Genomic DNA, 17,547 nt, shown 5'->3' with positions numbered 1-17,547 from the left:
CATTCAAGCTTCAGTGTGATGCGGCAATTGCATGAAGAGGATCCTTCGCGCTGGATGTCTCTGCGGCCACTGTTCCTGCTCCATGGCTACCTCCGCTCCGTGCCGCCTTCGCTCAGGATGAAGATATAAGAGGTCCCTTTGCTGGGTGAAGATGCCGCTGCCTGGAAGAAGACCTTCACCGCCGGACTTCAGGAATGGTGAGTACCTTTTTTGGGGTTAGAAAAGTTTTTTTTTAGGGGTTTTTTTTTTAGATTAGGCCTTTTTTATTTTAATGGGCAGCAAAAGAGCTGATTGCCATTTTAAAGGCAATACCCATACAAATGCCCCTTTAAGGGCAATGTTTAGCTTTTTTTGTGTTAGGTTTTTTCTTTTGGGGGGTTGTGTTTTTTTGGTGGGTTGTATTGCTAGGGGGGGACTTTGTCATTTTTTGGTGTAAAAAGAGCTGATCACTTTAGGGCAAAGCCCTACAAAAGGCCCTTTTAAGGGCTATTGGTAGTTTAGTGTTCGATTAGTGGGTGTTTTTATTTTGGGGGGCATTTTTGTTTTTATAGGGGTATTAGATTAGGTTTACATTTTGTTAATTTCGTTTATTTTTTCTGTAATTTTAGACTTTTTTATTTTTGGTAATATTAGACTTATTTTAATTCAATCTTAGATTTTTTTATTTTTAATGTTAGGATTTTTTATTTTAATTTTAACTTAGTATTATTTTATTTTAAGTAATTGGGGTTAACTAAGGGGTGTTAGGTTAGGGGGCTTAGTGATTAGATTAGTTCTTTGCGTTGTGGGGGGATGGCGGTTTAGGGGTTAATTAGGTTTATTGCGTTGTGGGGGGTGGTTTAGGGGTTAATACATTCATTATGTTTATTGCTTTGTGGGGGATAACGGATTAGGGTTTAATAGTTTATTTAGGTATATTGCACAGTGGGGGGATGGCGGCTAGGGGTTAATCACTTTTATTATTAGTTGCGATGTTGGGGGATGGTGGATATAGGGGTTTTGACGTGTCAGGTTTATTTTTGGGAGGCGGGTTGGACTTTTACGAGCGATGTAACATTTTTTTGTTTTTTACTTATGTGCCGGCAGTTTATAGACTGCCGTAAGTCACTGGCGTCTGCAGAAATGTGTATTTGTGCACATTTCTGAACATCGCCAGTTTATCCGACTTACAGCAGTTTATGATCTGACGGCGCAGTATATGTGATTCACCCGATGTGCAAGGTGAACTTATGGGCGATGCAGGTTTCAGCAGTTGCACTGAAGCCTGTGCCGCATATGTAATCTCGCCCCAGGAATAAACAATGAGCAACCCTATTCTAAAACCTTGGAAGGAAAAGCAACACATCAACAAACACGTGTAAATATCATGAAGAGTCATTTGATCACAGAAAACAAATTATGTACACGAATACAATTTCTAAACACAGGCCCTTTAAGTGTTGCACATTTAATATGACTAACAAAGTTCATGCCCCCTAAATCAATCAATTTGAAGTGGAAAACACATTGTTTTAGCAATTTTACTCTACTGCTCATTTTAGTAGGAGGACACAATATAGTCACTTAAAAAAGTGTATACACTTTGTAGATAAACAATAAAATAATTTGCTCATGATTGCCATACTTACAAAGAGCTTCTTCTCAGCTGATGAGAGCTATTGTGTAGATCCTAAAGGGTAGGCAAACAGAAATCTGTATTGAATAATGAGCTAAATGAAATTCAATAATACAAAGCTTTTTCAATTCTGCTGTTTAGAGTCCATATTTTTGTCAGTAGCAGCAAATACATGAATATAATGTGCACAGTAAAACAATACAACCATTTAAATATGCTGAATATAAACACATAACAAAACATTAAAATAAAAATTAAAGTTTAGGACTTTGTAAACTTCTGATTTTATTTTTTATTCTACTGTTTGTTGCACATAAAATTAAAGGGACACTTCCATTTACATCCAATATATATTTGTGCTCAGTCTTTTTATTTGTACAATGCTGAGGCACCAGCTGCTACTGAGCATACACAAGAGTTGACAGTGTATATGTATAATAGCCTTTAATTGTCTGAGCTCTGTCACATGATACAGTAGGCAGGGAATCAGAAACAATCTTTGAAATTTCTCAGAAATAAAAAATCTAATAATAATTTGAAATTCATTGTAGGCACTATTGCATTATTTATTTTTGTATTTTTATATACAGTACAGTGGGTATTGAAAAGAATCACCCCCCTTGAAAATAATCACATTTTGTTGCTTTGCAGCCTGAAATAAAGACAGACACAGTTTTTGTTTATCCAGTTGTAATTACTCAGTGCAACTTATAACATCCAAGTTAAAGTCAAATGAAATTGTAGGACCAGCACACCTTTAAACATAAATATCCAGCAGGTTTCAAGGTGGGTACAGACACAGTCAGAGCAAAAAACCCTTGCTCCAAATATTCAAGTATCCAAAGAAATGTTGCACTCTCAGATGGGGAAAAGTGAAATAACCTTTATTAGGTAGACAGCAACGTTTCAGGGCACCTGCCCCTTTGTCAAGCTTGGATACTTTAACATCCAAGTTAAAGATATAACACCAACATGTCAGACAAAAATAAAGACAATTCAAAAACAAAATCACTGAGTTGGAAAAAGGATGACCCCCTCCTAAAATTACTTGTGAAATCAATCAGGTGTAGCTAATCACCTTCTCAACGGCACACACAAAGCCATTTGACCTTCAATTGTGATCAGCTGAGATCATATTTATTAGCTCAGCATGAAAAGAGCTTTCCTGGAGCATCTCAGTCCCTGGTAGTGCAACTAAAGCAAACAATCAACTATGGGTGGCAAGGCACTGTCAAAAGATCTCCGGGATAATGTTGTGGACAGGCACAAGTTAGGAGATGGATACAAGAAAATATCAAAGGCTTTATCAATGTCTAGAAGCACAGTGAAGTCTATTATTAAGAAGTGGAAGGTATTTGGTACAACACATACCCTCTCTGGATCAGGACGTCGCTCCAAACTGGATGCAAAAGCCAGGAGGAAACTGGTCAGAGAGGATACGAAGAGGCCCACAGCAACTCTGAAGCAGTTGCAGGGATTTATGACAAAGAGTGGTCATTGTGTGCATGTGACAACAATATCACAAATTCTCCACAAATGTGGCTTGTATGGGAGGGTTGAAAAAAAAAAAAGCCACTCCTCAAGAAAGGCCATATGCAGTCATGACTGAGCTTTGCCATAACAAACCTAGGATATTTTGAGGCCACATGGATAAAGGTTATAAGGTCAGATGATACTAAAATTTAATTAATTGGCCTCAACACCAAATGATATGTCTGGAGGAAATCTAATACAGATCACCATTCAAATAACACCATACCCACAGTAAAGCATGGAGGTGGTAATATCCTGTTATTGGGGTGTTTCTCTGCAGCAGGCACTGGTGCACTTGTCAGGATAGAAGGAATAATGGATGAGGAAAAATACCGTCAAATTCTTGAAGAAAATCTGCTGCCCTCTGCCAGGAAGTTGCCAATGGGAAGAATGTTTACTTTCCAACATGACAATGACCCAAAGCACACAGCAAAAATGACCACACAGTGGTTGAAGAAGAAAAAGGTGAATGTCCTTGCATGGCCTAGTCAGAGCCCAGACTTAAACACTATTGAATATCTGTGGCATGACTTGAAGACTGCAGTCCACAAATGGTTAACATCAAATGTAACGGAACTGGAGCAGTTCTGCAAAGAAGAGTGGGCAAATATTGCACAGTCTAGATGTGCAAAGTTAGTAGAGACATATCCCAACAGACTAAAGGCTATAATTAAAGCAAAAGGTGGTTCAACAAAATACTGACACAAGGGGGTGATCCCTTTTCCTACTCAGTGATTTTATTTTTGAATTGTCTTTATTTTTGCCTGACATGTTGGTGTTATATCTTTCACTTGGATGTTACAAGTTACACTGAGTAAATATAACTGGACAAACAAAAACTGTGTCTATATTTCAGGCTGCAAAGGGGGGGGGGGGTGATTCTTTTCAATACCCAATGTAGATGTTTTTGTACTTGAAAGGACAAGTGAAGGTAAACTTTGATAAATGAAAGCCCGGTTTTTAAAAATACTATTAAAAACAGGGGCACTTTCATTCATCAAAGTTTAGAAAGCAGCCGGGAGATCCTCTCTTCACACATCAGCAATGACTAATCTGGCTTCCTCCAATCACGACATGGCCTCAGGCAATGACTCCCATGGGGGGAAAGCCGCGATTGGAGGAAACCGGATTAGTTATTGCTGACGTGTGAAGAGAGGATCTCCGGGTGAGGGAAGCTGCTCTGGCTGTGAAAAGAAGAAAGGTAAGTTTTTTTAAAAAAAAATGGCTGCTTTCTAAACTTTGATGAATGAAAGTGCCCCTGTTTTTAATAGTATTTTTAAAAAATGGGCTTTCATTTATCAAAGTTTACCTTCACTTTAAAGGCCTATTACTTTTGTGTGAAAATTGTACTTTGTTTCACACTCACTAGAAAGGCCAAAAAAGCAAAATATGTAACTAAGTATGATTTGCAACATTTGCTGGTTAAAACATTTGCTTTTTATCCTCTGTAAGGAGTGGATAAAGAGGTTTTTAATGTACTTTTAAGGGCATCTTGAGTTAGTAAATGCCACATTTGTCAATTTTCACTTTTACAAACTGAGATGCACCCTAAACTAGCATATGAGGATCTCTTTATTATAACAAACCTAATATGTGATATGTATTAGCTATAATGCACATTTTATCACAACCCTTAACAACTTTGATGCCTTACAGGCCAGAGATCGGTTGCCTAGCGGGTGGCACTCCCAAGCGTTCAATGGAAGGTCCAGTGATATGGTGATGTTACAAGGGGGTGTAGTCAGTATCTGTGAGAGAGCTGGATGGAGGGAGGGTATTCAACCCTCTCAGTTCCCTTAGCAGCTACAGATGACCAAGACCCCTCATTTAAAAGAGAAATGCCTGTTTTTTTTATTTGGGGATGGTCTTGAAATGCAACCCCCCCCCCCCAAAAAAAAAATCAAAAAAAAAATTAAAACACACACATTGCACTAATGGCAGTTAGATGAACTCATCTAGTTAGCCAATCACAAGAGACAAATGTGTGCAGGCACCAATCTGCAGCTAGCTCCCACTAGTGCAGAATATGTGTGTATTCTTTTTCAACCAGGGATACCAAGAGAACAACGCACATTTGAAAATAGAATTAAATTTAAAATTGTCTTTAAAAAGCTCCATCGGAATTTCGCAAGTTTATTTTTCACTTTCCTTTCCATTTAAAGAGTAATATAAAACAATGCCTGAGTTGCCCAATGTATGAGAGTCACAAGGTATTACACAATAGTGTACAGACCCATGAGGCTAAGACAGGTCAATTTTCATGAGGCTAAGCACTCAAGGACCAAGATGCAGACAAACAGCAAATGTGGGGACAATGTAGGTTAAGAGGAGAGCAGTATAAATGTTATATAACGTTGCAGTATTAGTAATGATACATGACCACAATTTCTTTAGTTAATAGTTATGTACTTAGCGAAATAACTCTAACAATCTGTTCCTCAGCATTTGTAGAATGTAGATATCTGGTATGATAACACTGTTGATGATGTGTATTATCTTCTGTTTTTATAAGTTGTCTATATGTATCTTTAAATTTGTTATGTATTGGCAAGTGTAAGGGCAATTGGTGCCCTATTTAATGATGGATGGTGTATACAACAATCGAGTCTCTGATTAAGCGCCACTAGGGGGCTTGAAATGCGTCAGACTACCCACCTGTCTATGTCTGTCTAGGTTTTATTATACGAATAAACCTATGTTATTTATTTGAACCCGTTTTGCAGCCTCACGTTTGTTCAGAGAGCAGTATAAATCTATGTAAACAATAAACATGCTAAAAACCTGTTTATACCAAAATGAAAAGCTTTTACGCTAACTCACAGAAATATAAAAACATAATTTATGTAAGAACTTACCTGATCAATTAATTTCTTTCATGGTGGAGAGAGTCCACAAGGTAGTTACTGATGGGATATACATTCCTACCAGGAGGGGGCAAAGTTTCCAAAACCTCAAATGCCTATAAATACACCTCCAACCTTACTCATACCTCAGTTTAACATATAGCAAAGTTAGTGAGTCCACAAGCTAGTTACAGATGGGATATAATACCCAAGATGTGGAAGTCCACTAGAAACTATAGAGGGAGGGATAACATAAAAACAGCTATTTCCGCTAAGAAATTAAAATCCAAAAAAAAAATTAAGTTTTCTTAAAAATTCAAAAATACTCAAATCATAGACACTAGAATCAAACTGAAACAGCTGCCTGAAGAACCTTTCTACCAAAAGCTGTTTCCAAAGAAGCAAAAAATGTCAAAATGGTAAAACTTAGTAAAGGTATACAATGAAGACCAAGCGGCTGCTTTGCATATTTTATCAACTGAAGCTTCATTCTTGAAAACCCAAGATGAGGCAGCTGATCTTGTAGAACGAGCTGTTATTCTCAGAGGCGGAGACTGTCCCGCCTCCAAATAAGCTTTGTGAATCAGAAGTTTCAACCAAGATGCCAAAGAAATGGCAGATGCTTTCTGACCTTTTCTGGAAACAGAAAAAATAACAAATAGGCTAGAAGTCTTTCTGAAATCTTTAGTAGCCTCAACATAATATTTCAAAGCTCTTACCACGTCCAAAGAATATAAAGACCATTCGAGAGTATTCTTAGGATTAGGAGAGAAGGAAGGAACAACAATTTCTCTATTAATGTTGTTAGAATTTAGAAACTTCAGTCAAAAATGTAAACGAAGTCCGCAAAACAGCTTTATCTTGATGGAAAATCAGATAAGGAGACTTGCAAGAGAGAGCAGACAATTCAGAAACTCTTCTAGCAGAAGAGATAGCCAAGATAAATAATACTTTCCAAGAAAGTAGTTTAATGTCCAAAGAAAGCATAAGCTCAAAAGGAGGAGCCTGCAAAGTCTTTAATACCAAATTTAGACTCCAAGTAGGAGAGATAGATTTAATAATAGGTTTGATATGAGTCAAAGCCTGTATGAAACAGTGAACATCAGGAAAATTAGCAATCTTTCTGTGAAATAAAAGAGAAAGAGCAGAGATTTGTCCTTTCAAAGTATTGGCAGACAAACATTTATCTAAACCATCCTGAAGAAACTGTAGAATTCTAGGAATTCTAAAAGAATGCCAAGAATAATCATGAGTGGAACACCATGAAATATAGGTTTTCCAAACCTTGTGATATATTTTCCTTGAAACAGGCTTAAAAGCCTGTACTATAGTGTTAATCACAGAGTCAGAGAAACATCTATGACTAAGGACTAAGCGTTCAATTTCCATGCCTTCAAATTTAGAGATTTGAGATTCGGATGGAAAAAACAGGCCTTGAGACAGAAGGTCTGGTCTTAGAGGAAGTGACCAAGGTTGGCAACTGGACATTCGGACAAGGTTCGCATACCAGAACCTGTGAGGTAATGTTGATGCTATCAGAAACACATAAGCTTGTCCCATTATGATCTTTAAGATCACTCTTGGAAGAAGAACCAGATGTGGAAAAAAGTAAGCAGGTTGATAAAACCATGGAACTACTAGAGCATCCATCATTTCCACCTGGGGTTCCCTGGATCTGGAGAGCTATCTGGGAAGTTTCTTGTTTAGATGAGAGGACATCAGATCTATGTCTGGAAGACCCCACATCTGCACAATCTGATAGACCACCTCTTAAGGAGGCATCATTTTTAATGGTATGAGTGAAGTGGGAGGTGTATTTTATAGGCATTTGAAGCTTGGGAAACTTTCCCCCCTCCTGGTAGAAATATATATCCAATCAGTAATTAGCAGTAATTAGACTCTCGCCACCTATATGAAAGAAATTGTGTTTAACAAAAAAGTTAGCAGGAACGTAGGTATTACACACTGTGGTTCTCATCAACCGCCATGCACATGCAGTTGCAGATAACCCACTCTAGTTGTCTCTAGATTGGAACAAATCCAGCAGGGTCTGAGTCCACTGAAGTGCGGTGCTAGCCCCCTTAGAGTCATAAAGTTGCTGCGCTGTCCCAGATCCACCTCCTGCTTGGCTGACCATAAATATCACTTGTATGTGCTACACTAATAGTCCTCCAAACCCCCCATAGTATGTGAACTCAGAAAATGAATGGCATTAAAGAGGGGACAGCTTCTCTGGTGGTCAGGGGATCAGGCAGAATATAGTGCGTGCTCAGAGAGGGAATGGTCTTAAAGAGACTCACAGGACCCCTAACATTAGTGACCCCTTTCACCACCTGATGGTGGCCCTGCACACACAACATGGGCTTTACAAGGGAGGGTATCTTTAGGGACACATAATAAAAAATTTAAAATGTTTACAGACCCCCCCAAAGTTTATTTTCAAGTGTACTTTATTAACAAATATATGTATATTTTGTCTAAATGGCCATGTGATCATTGTGGTTATAGTGATTACCTAGCAGAAAAGAATGTGCCTTCATTTCTCTTCTGGCTCAAAAGCCATTATGGTTCCCTTCTTCAAATTTGTGTATCCTTGTTAACAATTACTAAGATGATCACTATAGCAATAAAGGTCGCCAGGCTCTTTTTAATTTTATTTACTAAAATCTTAAAAAAAATATATACATTTCTCACATGCAATTACATTTAATAATAATAATGGCATATTCTGAATCTGCTGAAAAAAACAATACATAATTTATGTGGGTCACTAACTGAAATATGACTTACAATAGCATTTAAATGTAAGCAGCAATAAAAGCTAAGAATTGGCTTATGACAGGGATGTGAAAAATGCTTAGCAGTGAAAGGGTTATTGGAAGATTCTAGTGTGAAATATAAAAATGCTCTAATGAAAGAGATTTTTTATATTTTACTGTGTGTTTAACTCCTGCAAAGGGGGTTAAATGCATAGTAAAATGTGTGCTCCTGTGCCACTCTACACAAGGATACAGGTGGTGAACAAATGAGAATCAGACATACAAGCATAAGCTCCAATCATTGGCTGTCTCCTCATCTCTAGCAGGATAGGGGTGTTCCAGGAGTGCAACATAGACTACATATTTAAACCCTTGGAAGTATTTAAACACATAGTAAAATAAGGTAATGGATTTAAAAATAAAATTCTCAAAAAAAAAATTTATTTTTACATTAGCATGTACCTTTAAATTAATCAATTGTAGCTTTAAAGGTACATTCCGGTGGAACCATAAAATGCTCTATTTAGTTATCAAGTATTTTGTTTTTAAACACAATCACTTATCTAACTATACCTCCCACAGGGCCACCATCAGGGGGTGAATAGGGTTACTCCTGTCAGGGGCCCAGTGGGCCAGGGGGGCCCCATGAGGCAGGCACAACTATTTAAAAAAAAAAATATATATATATTTTTGATTTTACATTTTGGCAGCCACCAGAGGGCGCTACAGCAGAGTGCTAATTGAGCATGGGAAATATCATTACAAGGAGTAAAGTATTAGCATTTGAGAGGATTTCTGAGTGTGCACTAAACCACTATGCACAGTGTGAGACAGGCTTGGCACAAAGTTTGTACAGTGTGTGCCTGAGTCAGATCACTTTCATTTGCAAAGTAGGACTTACTTAGTAAATGTTTTTTTATTTAGCTGACAGATTTGAAGTGGTGATCTTGGTTGGGGAAAATGGGGGTGGGGAATCCCAAACATATGTCAACCTTTCAAAAGTACTTTTTTTCATCTATTGACACATCAATAATGTACAATTTTGAATTCACATAAGTATTTTTGTTTGCTCATTTACAAATATGATTCTTTAAAAAGTGATTTCTTAATTTCTGCTATTTTTTTTTATCGTGCATGTCACACACTGTTGATTTAGGGGATGGCAATGTGCAGAAATGTTACCTCCTGTGAGTGTTTCTGTGGATGTCTGTGTTTCTCTTTGTGCGTTTGTTGGTGTCTCTATGAGTGTGTATGTATTTATTTTCTGTGGGTCTCTCTGTAAGGGTTTATGTGTCTGTTTTTGTGCATTTTCTGTGGATGTCTCTGTGAGGGTGTGTGTGTATGTATGTCTTTGTGTGTTTTCTGTGAGTGCCTCTGTGTGTGTGTGTGTGTCTGTGTCTTTGTGTGTTTTCTATGGGTGACTGTGAGTGTGTATGTCTTTGTGTGTTTTCTGAGGCTGTCTCTGTGGTTGTTTCCTTGGGTGTATGTGCAAGTTTGTTTTTGAGTTTGTTTGTGTGTGTGTCCACTGTCTGTTCCTTTTTAGTGTTCTGTGTTTGTGTGTTACTACCTTCACAACATTTCCAAGTTTGACTACACTTAAGAATAAAGTGCATATACGCATTAGTCACTTGGTCGAACATTGCACATGTCAAAGGGGGGGGGCCCTGATCATTGGTTAAGTAAGGGGCCCCAAAATTTCTAGTGGCGGCCCTGATCTCCCATTCCATTCTATAAGAGTTTGCCTTGCAAAAAATTCATAGTTAACTGATTTTTTTATTCCTTTTATATGGCGATCCAAAATTAGAAGTGCCTCCATTTGAGTGAGTCAGTTGAAGAGACATAAAGGTCAAATTTGAAATGGACTGCAGTGAACTTGCACAAAATGCTTCCATGAAAATGTATCACTGTTTTAGTGATTGCTTTTTAGGTGCATATGACTTGCCGCTGATATGGCAATAAGCCTCATGCATGGGCAACCTACACTTGCAGTCTTGCAGAAGCTTCAAGAGCTGGTGGTGATCAGTTACATGATGTCACTTGCACACAGAACAAGTGAAGGAAACGCATGTACTCAGCTTATTGTAAGTGAAGTGCAAACCTATATTGTAAACAATAACTTGCCTCTTGAGATTGCCTTAAATATTCACTGGTTTGTATTAGATGCCTTTCAAATTCTTGACTCTTTATTTGTTGGCGTACATAGGCCATGTTCCCCAAACCTGAAGAAGAAGAAGAAAAAATTATTAAAAATGTAAATAAAACATTTTATCTAGAGACTCTGTGATAATTCAGTGAACTAAGATAAAATAGTCATTCTTTTTATCCCCACAGTATAAAAACTAAATAACATAAAAAATAAATCTCAGCAAACATACGGCAAAATGACAAGTTTTGCGGAACGGCTATACAGCCATTGCACGCGGAATATGTAGGTCTCCCGTATTACAAGTCACTGCGGAAAAGCTATATCGCTAGCATTTTAGCCTTTACACAACTCTCCATTCCGCATTAAAAAAATTACTTTTGGGTGCAGGATTTTCATTGCGCCTGTATTACATGTTGTGTGGTCGGGCTATAACACTATATAGCGTTATAGTCTATACCACCGCAATCCAAAAATGTTTCACAAAACTCATAACAAAAATGTTACAAAGTATACTAACACCTATAAACTACCTATTAACCCCTAAACCGCCGCCCCCCCCCCCAACATAGCCAACACTAATAAACCTATTAACCACTAAACGGCTGACCACCCACATCGACAACACTAAATAAACCTATTAACCCTTAAACCGCCAACCCCCACATCGCTACTACTAAAATAAACCTATTAACCTCCTAAACCGCCGGCCCCCAACATCGTTACTACTAAACTAAAACTATTAACCCCTAAACCGCCATCCCCCACAACAATATAAACCTAATTACACTATTAACCCCTAAACCGCCATCCGCCCACAACGCAAGTAACTAATTTAATCACAAAGCCCCCTAACCTTACACCCCCTAAATTAACCCCAATTACATAAAATAAAAAAATACTAAGTTAAAATTAAAATCAAAAATCCTAACATTACTTAAAAAAAAACGTAAGATTAAATTTAAATAAATAAATCTAAAATTACAAAAAATTAAAGTCTAAAATTACAGAAAAAATAAATTAAATTATCAAAAATAAAAAAATTAACCTAATCTAATACCCCTATAACCCCTAATCTAAGACTTAACTACCAATAGCCCTTAAAAGGGCCTTTTGTAGAGGATTGCCCTAAGTTAAACAGCTATTTTACCTCCAAAATACAAATTAACCCCTAACAGTAAACCCCCCCAACCCACCAAACCCCCCAAAATAAAAAAAATAACACTAAAAAAACCTAAGCTACCCACTGCCCCTAAAGGGGCATTTGTATGGGCATTGTCCTTAAAAGGGCAATCAGCTCTTTTGCAGCCCATTAAAAAAAAATCCCTAATCTAAAAAAAAAAAAAACACCCCAAAAAATAAAAAAAAGCCTAAAAAAGTCTAAGCCCCAAACTCACTCACCATTTCTGAAATCCGTTAGAGAAGGTCTTCTTCCAGGCTGAGACATCTTCATCCAGCGAGTGGACATTTTCAATCTTCATCTAGAGCAAAGGCGGCACGGAGCAGAGGTGGCCGTGGAGCAAGAACGTCGGCTGCAGAGACATCCAGTGTGGAGGATCCTCTTCATGCAGTCACTGCCACACACTGAAGATTGAATGCAAGGTACACGTTTTATATTTGAAAAAATTCAAATCAGTCAATAGGATGAGAGCTACTGAAATCCTATTGGTTGATTTGAATAGTTAAGCCACCTCCGCTCCGCACTGCCTTCGCCCTGGATGAAGATAGTTGAGGTCCCCGCGCTGGATGAAGATATTGCTGCCTGGAAGAAGACCTTCACCGCCTGGAAGAAGACCTTCTCCGTCCGACTTCAGTAACGGTGAGTACCTATTTGGGGGTTAGTTTTTTTTTTTTTTTAAATTAATGTTAGTATTTTTTATTTTAACTTAGTATTTTCTTATTTTATGTAATTGGGGTTAATTTAGGGGTTGTTAGGTTAGGGGGCTTAGTGATTAAATTACTTATTTGCGTTGTTGGGTGGGGGGTGGTTTAGGGGTTAATAGTTTAATTAGGTTTATTGCATTGTGGGGGTGGCAGCTTAGAGGTTAATAGCTTTATTTTATTAGTAGCGATGCGTGGGGCAGTGGTTTAGGGGTTAATAGGTTTATTATAGTAGTAGTGATGTGGGGGGCCGATGGTTTAGGGGTTAATAGGTTTATTATAGTAGTAGCGATGTATGGGCTGGTGGTTTAGGGGTTAATAGGTTTATTTAGGTGTCAGCGATGCAGGGGGGCGGTGGTTTAGGGGTTATTAAATTTATTATAGTAATAGAGATGTGGGGGGGGCGGCGGTTTATGGGGTTAATAGGTTTATTTGGGTGTTAGCGATGTGGGGGGTTGCGGTTTAGGGGTTAATCACTTTATTTAGTGTCGGCAATGTTGGGGGGGCGGCAGGTTAGGGATATTTAGACTAGGGGTTTATGTTTGGGTATCAATAGGAAGGGATGAGGGCTGTAAATGTCAGTAGATATTATTATGTTCATGCAGCTATATTAAAGTGCATATGTAGAGATTGCTTAGCTTACTGAACATCAGAGTATAAGGCTAAATAGTAACAATATTTACCAAAAAATGCAACCAAAGTTGCACCACAAAGAAAAAGGTAGCCTTACTTTGCCATAGAGATACAAAAAATATATATATAGTAGTAACAAACATTCAACATCAAATAACTTTATTAGTGAAAAAAGAACCAGTCACAACAACATACATTTGCACACACACAGAAATTAAAAATGGCTATAAACCAGGATGATTCTACAAAGAACATCGCAACAATTATTGCTAACTAATCCCCAATGATTAATAGGTGGACTGGAACATTATAAGACTCCTGCTACTAGGCTGAGCTAGTTAAAGGGAACTTAAATTACTTTCATACTGTCTGCAGTAATGATTATAGAGCCTAGTCCCTAGTGCCTTTCCCTTCAACATATGATCTCTTCCCAAACATATGAGAAATCTCCATCAGTTCCTCATTGAAGTTGAATCATGTCATGATGTTGCACAGACACAAAGTGATAGATTGTCACAGCTACTTGCTACTTCTTTTACTTATGCCCCAATATGGGATAGATTATGAGTGGTGCGCTAACCATAGTGCGCAAGGGATATTGGGATTTTTTGGCTTTTTGCGTGCAATGTAAATAGCTCACATATTACAAGTTAAAAGTAAATATGTTTGCTTGAGCAAAATATAAATTTAACACTTGTCGGGTTCGCGCGACTTCAAAGCTCTGGTTAACACATACGTAAACATACATTTAATAGTACAGTTACACTCATATTAATACTGTCTGATAAAATTATTTTTTAAAAAATATTGCATTAAAAAGTTATGAGGGCTCAAAGATATGAGATCTCAGGTGTTAGAAAAAAGGCAGGCAAAGGGCTTTAACATAGAGATACATACATATACATGTCCTAATATGTATGTATGGATATATGTGTACATATGTACAGGGAGTGCAGAATTATTAGGCAAATGAGTATTTTGACCACATCATCCTCTTTATGCATGTTGTCTTACTCCAAGCTGTATAGGCTCGAAAGCCTACTACCAATTAAGCATATTAGGTGATGTGCATCTCTGTAATGAGAAGGGGTGTGGTCTAATGACATCAACACCCTATATCAGGTATGCATAATTATTAGGCAACTTCCTTTCCTTTGGCAAAATGGGTCAAAAGAAGGACTTGACAGGCTCAGAAAAGTCAAAAATAGTGAGATATCTTGCAGAGGGATGCAGCACTCTTAAAATTGCAAAGCTTCTGAAGCGTGATCATCGAACAATCAAGCGTTTCATTCAAAATAGTCAACAGGGTCACAAGAAGCGTGTGGAAAAACCAAGGTGCAAAATAACTGCCCATGAACTGAGAAAAGTCAAGAGTGCAGCTGCCAAGATGCCGCTTGCCACCAGTTTGGCCATATTTCAGAGCTGCAACATCACTGGAGTGCCCAAAAGCACAAGGTGTGCAATACTCAGAGACATGGCCAAGGTAAGAAAGGCTGAAAGACGACCACCACTGAACAAGACACACAAGCTGAAACGTCAAGACTGGGCCAAGAAATATCTCAAGACTGATTTTTCTAAGGTTTTATGGACTGATGAAATGAGAGTGAGTCTTGATGGGCCAGATGGATGGGCCCGTGGCTGGATTGGTAAAGGGCAGAGAGCTCCAGTCCGACTCAGACGCCAGCAAGGTGGAGGTGGAGAACTGGTTTGGGCTGGTATCATCAAAGATGAGCTTGTGGGGCCTTTTCGGGTTGAGGATGGAGTCAAGCTCAACTCCCAGTCCTACTGCCAGTTTCTGGAAGACACCTTCTTCAAGCAGTGGTACAGGAAGAAGTCTGCATCCTTCAAGAAAAACATGATTTTCATGCAGGACAATGCTCCATCACACGCGTCCAAGTACTCCACAGCGTGGCTGGCAAGAAAGGGTATAAAAGAAGAAAATCTAATGACATGGCCTCCTTGTTCACCTGATCTGAACCCCATTGAGAACCTGTGGTCCATCATCAAATGTGAAATTTACAAGGAGGGAAAACAGTACACCTCTCTGAACAGTGTCTGGGAGGCTGTGGTTGCTGCTGCACGCAATGTTGATGGTGAACAGATCAAAACACTGACAGAATCCATGGATGGCAGGCTTTTGAGTGTCCTTGCAAAGAAAGGTGGCTATATTGGTCACTGATTTGTTTTTGTTTTGTTTTTGAATGTCAGAAATGTATATTTGTGAATGTTGAGATGTTATATTGGTTTCACTGGTAAAAATAAATAATTGAAATGGGTATATATTTGTTTTTTGTTAAGTTGCCTAATAATTATGCACAGTAATAGTCACCTGCACACACAGATATCCCCCTAAAATAGCTATAACTAAAAACAAACTAAAAACTACTTCCAAAACTATTCAGCTTTGATATTAATGAGTTTTTTGGGTTCATTGAGAACATGGTTGTTGTTCAATAATAAAATTAATCCTCAAAAATACAACTTACCTAATAATTCTGCACTCCCTATATTTACATGTGTACATATGTGTTTATATGTATACAGTACATATGTATTTACATGTGTACATATGTGTTTATATGTATACAGTACATATGTATTTACACATGTACATATGTGTTTATATGTATACAGTACATATGTATTTACATGTGTACATATGTGTTTATATGTATACAGTACATATGTATTTACATGTGTACATATGTGTTAATATGTATACAGTACATATGTATTTACATGTGTACATATGTGTTTATATGTATACAGTACCTATGTATTTACAGACATATATACACATAAATACATATGTATACAAGAGAGAGAGAGAGAAGAGAAGAGAGGAGAGAGAGATAGCTATTTAATTTGCAGCATTTTAAAAACCTATAATAAATCATTTGCTTTGTGCCCTCTCGAGGAAGCATGAAAAATGCACCAGATTTACACAAAAGCAAGCTGTGTTTTATGCCCCTTTAAAGTTTAGTTATTATATAACAAAACAGGTTAAAAAAAAAACTTGTAGCTTTAGATAAACATGTGATTTATTAAAGACACCACCCTATCTTATCTGCAAGTTATACAAGGACACCATATAACTAAATGATGACAAGAAAGGTCTCAGAAAAGTGTCTTTTACCTCCTCTTTTCGCACATTAAATCCCAGAGAGATGTCATCTTTGAGAACCATTCATCCTTTTGTGCACTGCTAACTGAACAAATTCAAGCAGAGATATTTAGTAATGCTCAGGGTGCAGTATATTAGAGGCAGCTAGTGTGTGTCAGAGGCATCAGTGCAAACACAGCAGCATAGGCGCTACCTCACAGCATTACAAATAGTCACTTTACAAGGTGGGTGCCATTTATACGGCTTATAAAGATTGGCTTTATTTAGTCCTCATACAGCATTACTGTAATATTAGAAGGCAGAAAAGAACAAAAGTTTAATATGTTGCAGGATATGGATCATATATTTTGATAGCAGCAGGTGGCCACTTACTTAGCTGATTGAAATGTGATACAGTCAGCCTGTTCTTACTGGGCTCCTCCTCTTCACATTTCCAGCTGCTGCAGTCTGCAGGTTCAGAGCTCATGTGGGTGCTTTGTGAACATCCATCAACAGTAATCACCTGCAAGGAAGAATATAAATAATCTCAATCACACAATACTCTGTGTGTTTCTAATTCCCTCAAGAACATTGTGTCTCTTGCTGAAGGGTTTATATAATGTAGTTCACAGATACACCAAAGTTTGTTTTTTTTTTCTTCTCTCTATAATTAAGATGCTCAGCTAGGGCAGAATTCAAAGTTAGCTTTTAGGCCAGTAGGTGGAGCTGTTTCCACATAATTGTCACCAATGCAAAAAAAAAAATTAAAAAAAATTTCAACTCTGCTGCATATGTTTGACATAAGCAAAAAGACTGCAATTTTTAGTTGGCATTAAAATATATTGAAATCATTTGTGGTAACTATTTTGTTCATGCAGATGTTGTGCTGACTTTGTATTATAAGTAACATTATAAATTAGTGAGCTAAAAGTCTGTTTAATCAAATTAATAAACATACTCATTGTTGAAAAATAATTAATAATTAACTACTTAAAATAAGCAGCTTCATAATAATTACACTGTACAAATAATTGGTT

At 37.6% G+C, this 17,547-nt stretch overlaps 1 protein-coding gene across 1 annotated transcript in view; it reads right to left on the bottom strand.

The window, feature by feature from the left end:
* TRPM6 (transient receptor potential cation channel subfamily M member 6) overlaps nt 1-17,547 on the bottom strand; it is a 327,340-nt gene that overhangs the window by 175,080 nt on the left and 134,713 nt on the right. Inside the window, exons 28-30 of the mRNA XM_053699972.1 lie at nt 16,904-17,033; nt 10,872-10,969; nt 1,629-1,669 (exon numbers count right to left, since the gene is read on the bottom strand). Of these exons, the coding sequence (XP_053555947.1) occupies nt 1,629-1,669; nt 10,872-10,969; nt 16,904-17,033 (269 nt within the window). The remainder of the gene's footprint in view (nt 1-1,628; nt 1,670-10,871; nt 10,970-16,903; nt 17,034-17,547) is intronic.

The sequence above is a fragment of the Bombina bombina genome, chromosome 2 (genome assembly GCF_027579735.1).
Source record: "Bombina bombina isolate aBomBom1 chromosome 2, aBomBom1.pri, whole genome shotgun sequence".
Lineage (NCBI taxonomy): Eukaryota > Metazoa > Chordata > Amphibia > Anura > Bombinatoridae > Bombina > Bombina bombina.
This window is presented reverse-complemented; position numbering and strand designations above follow the sequence as displayed.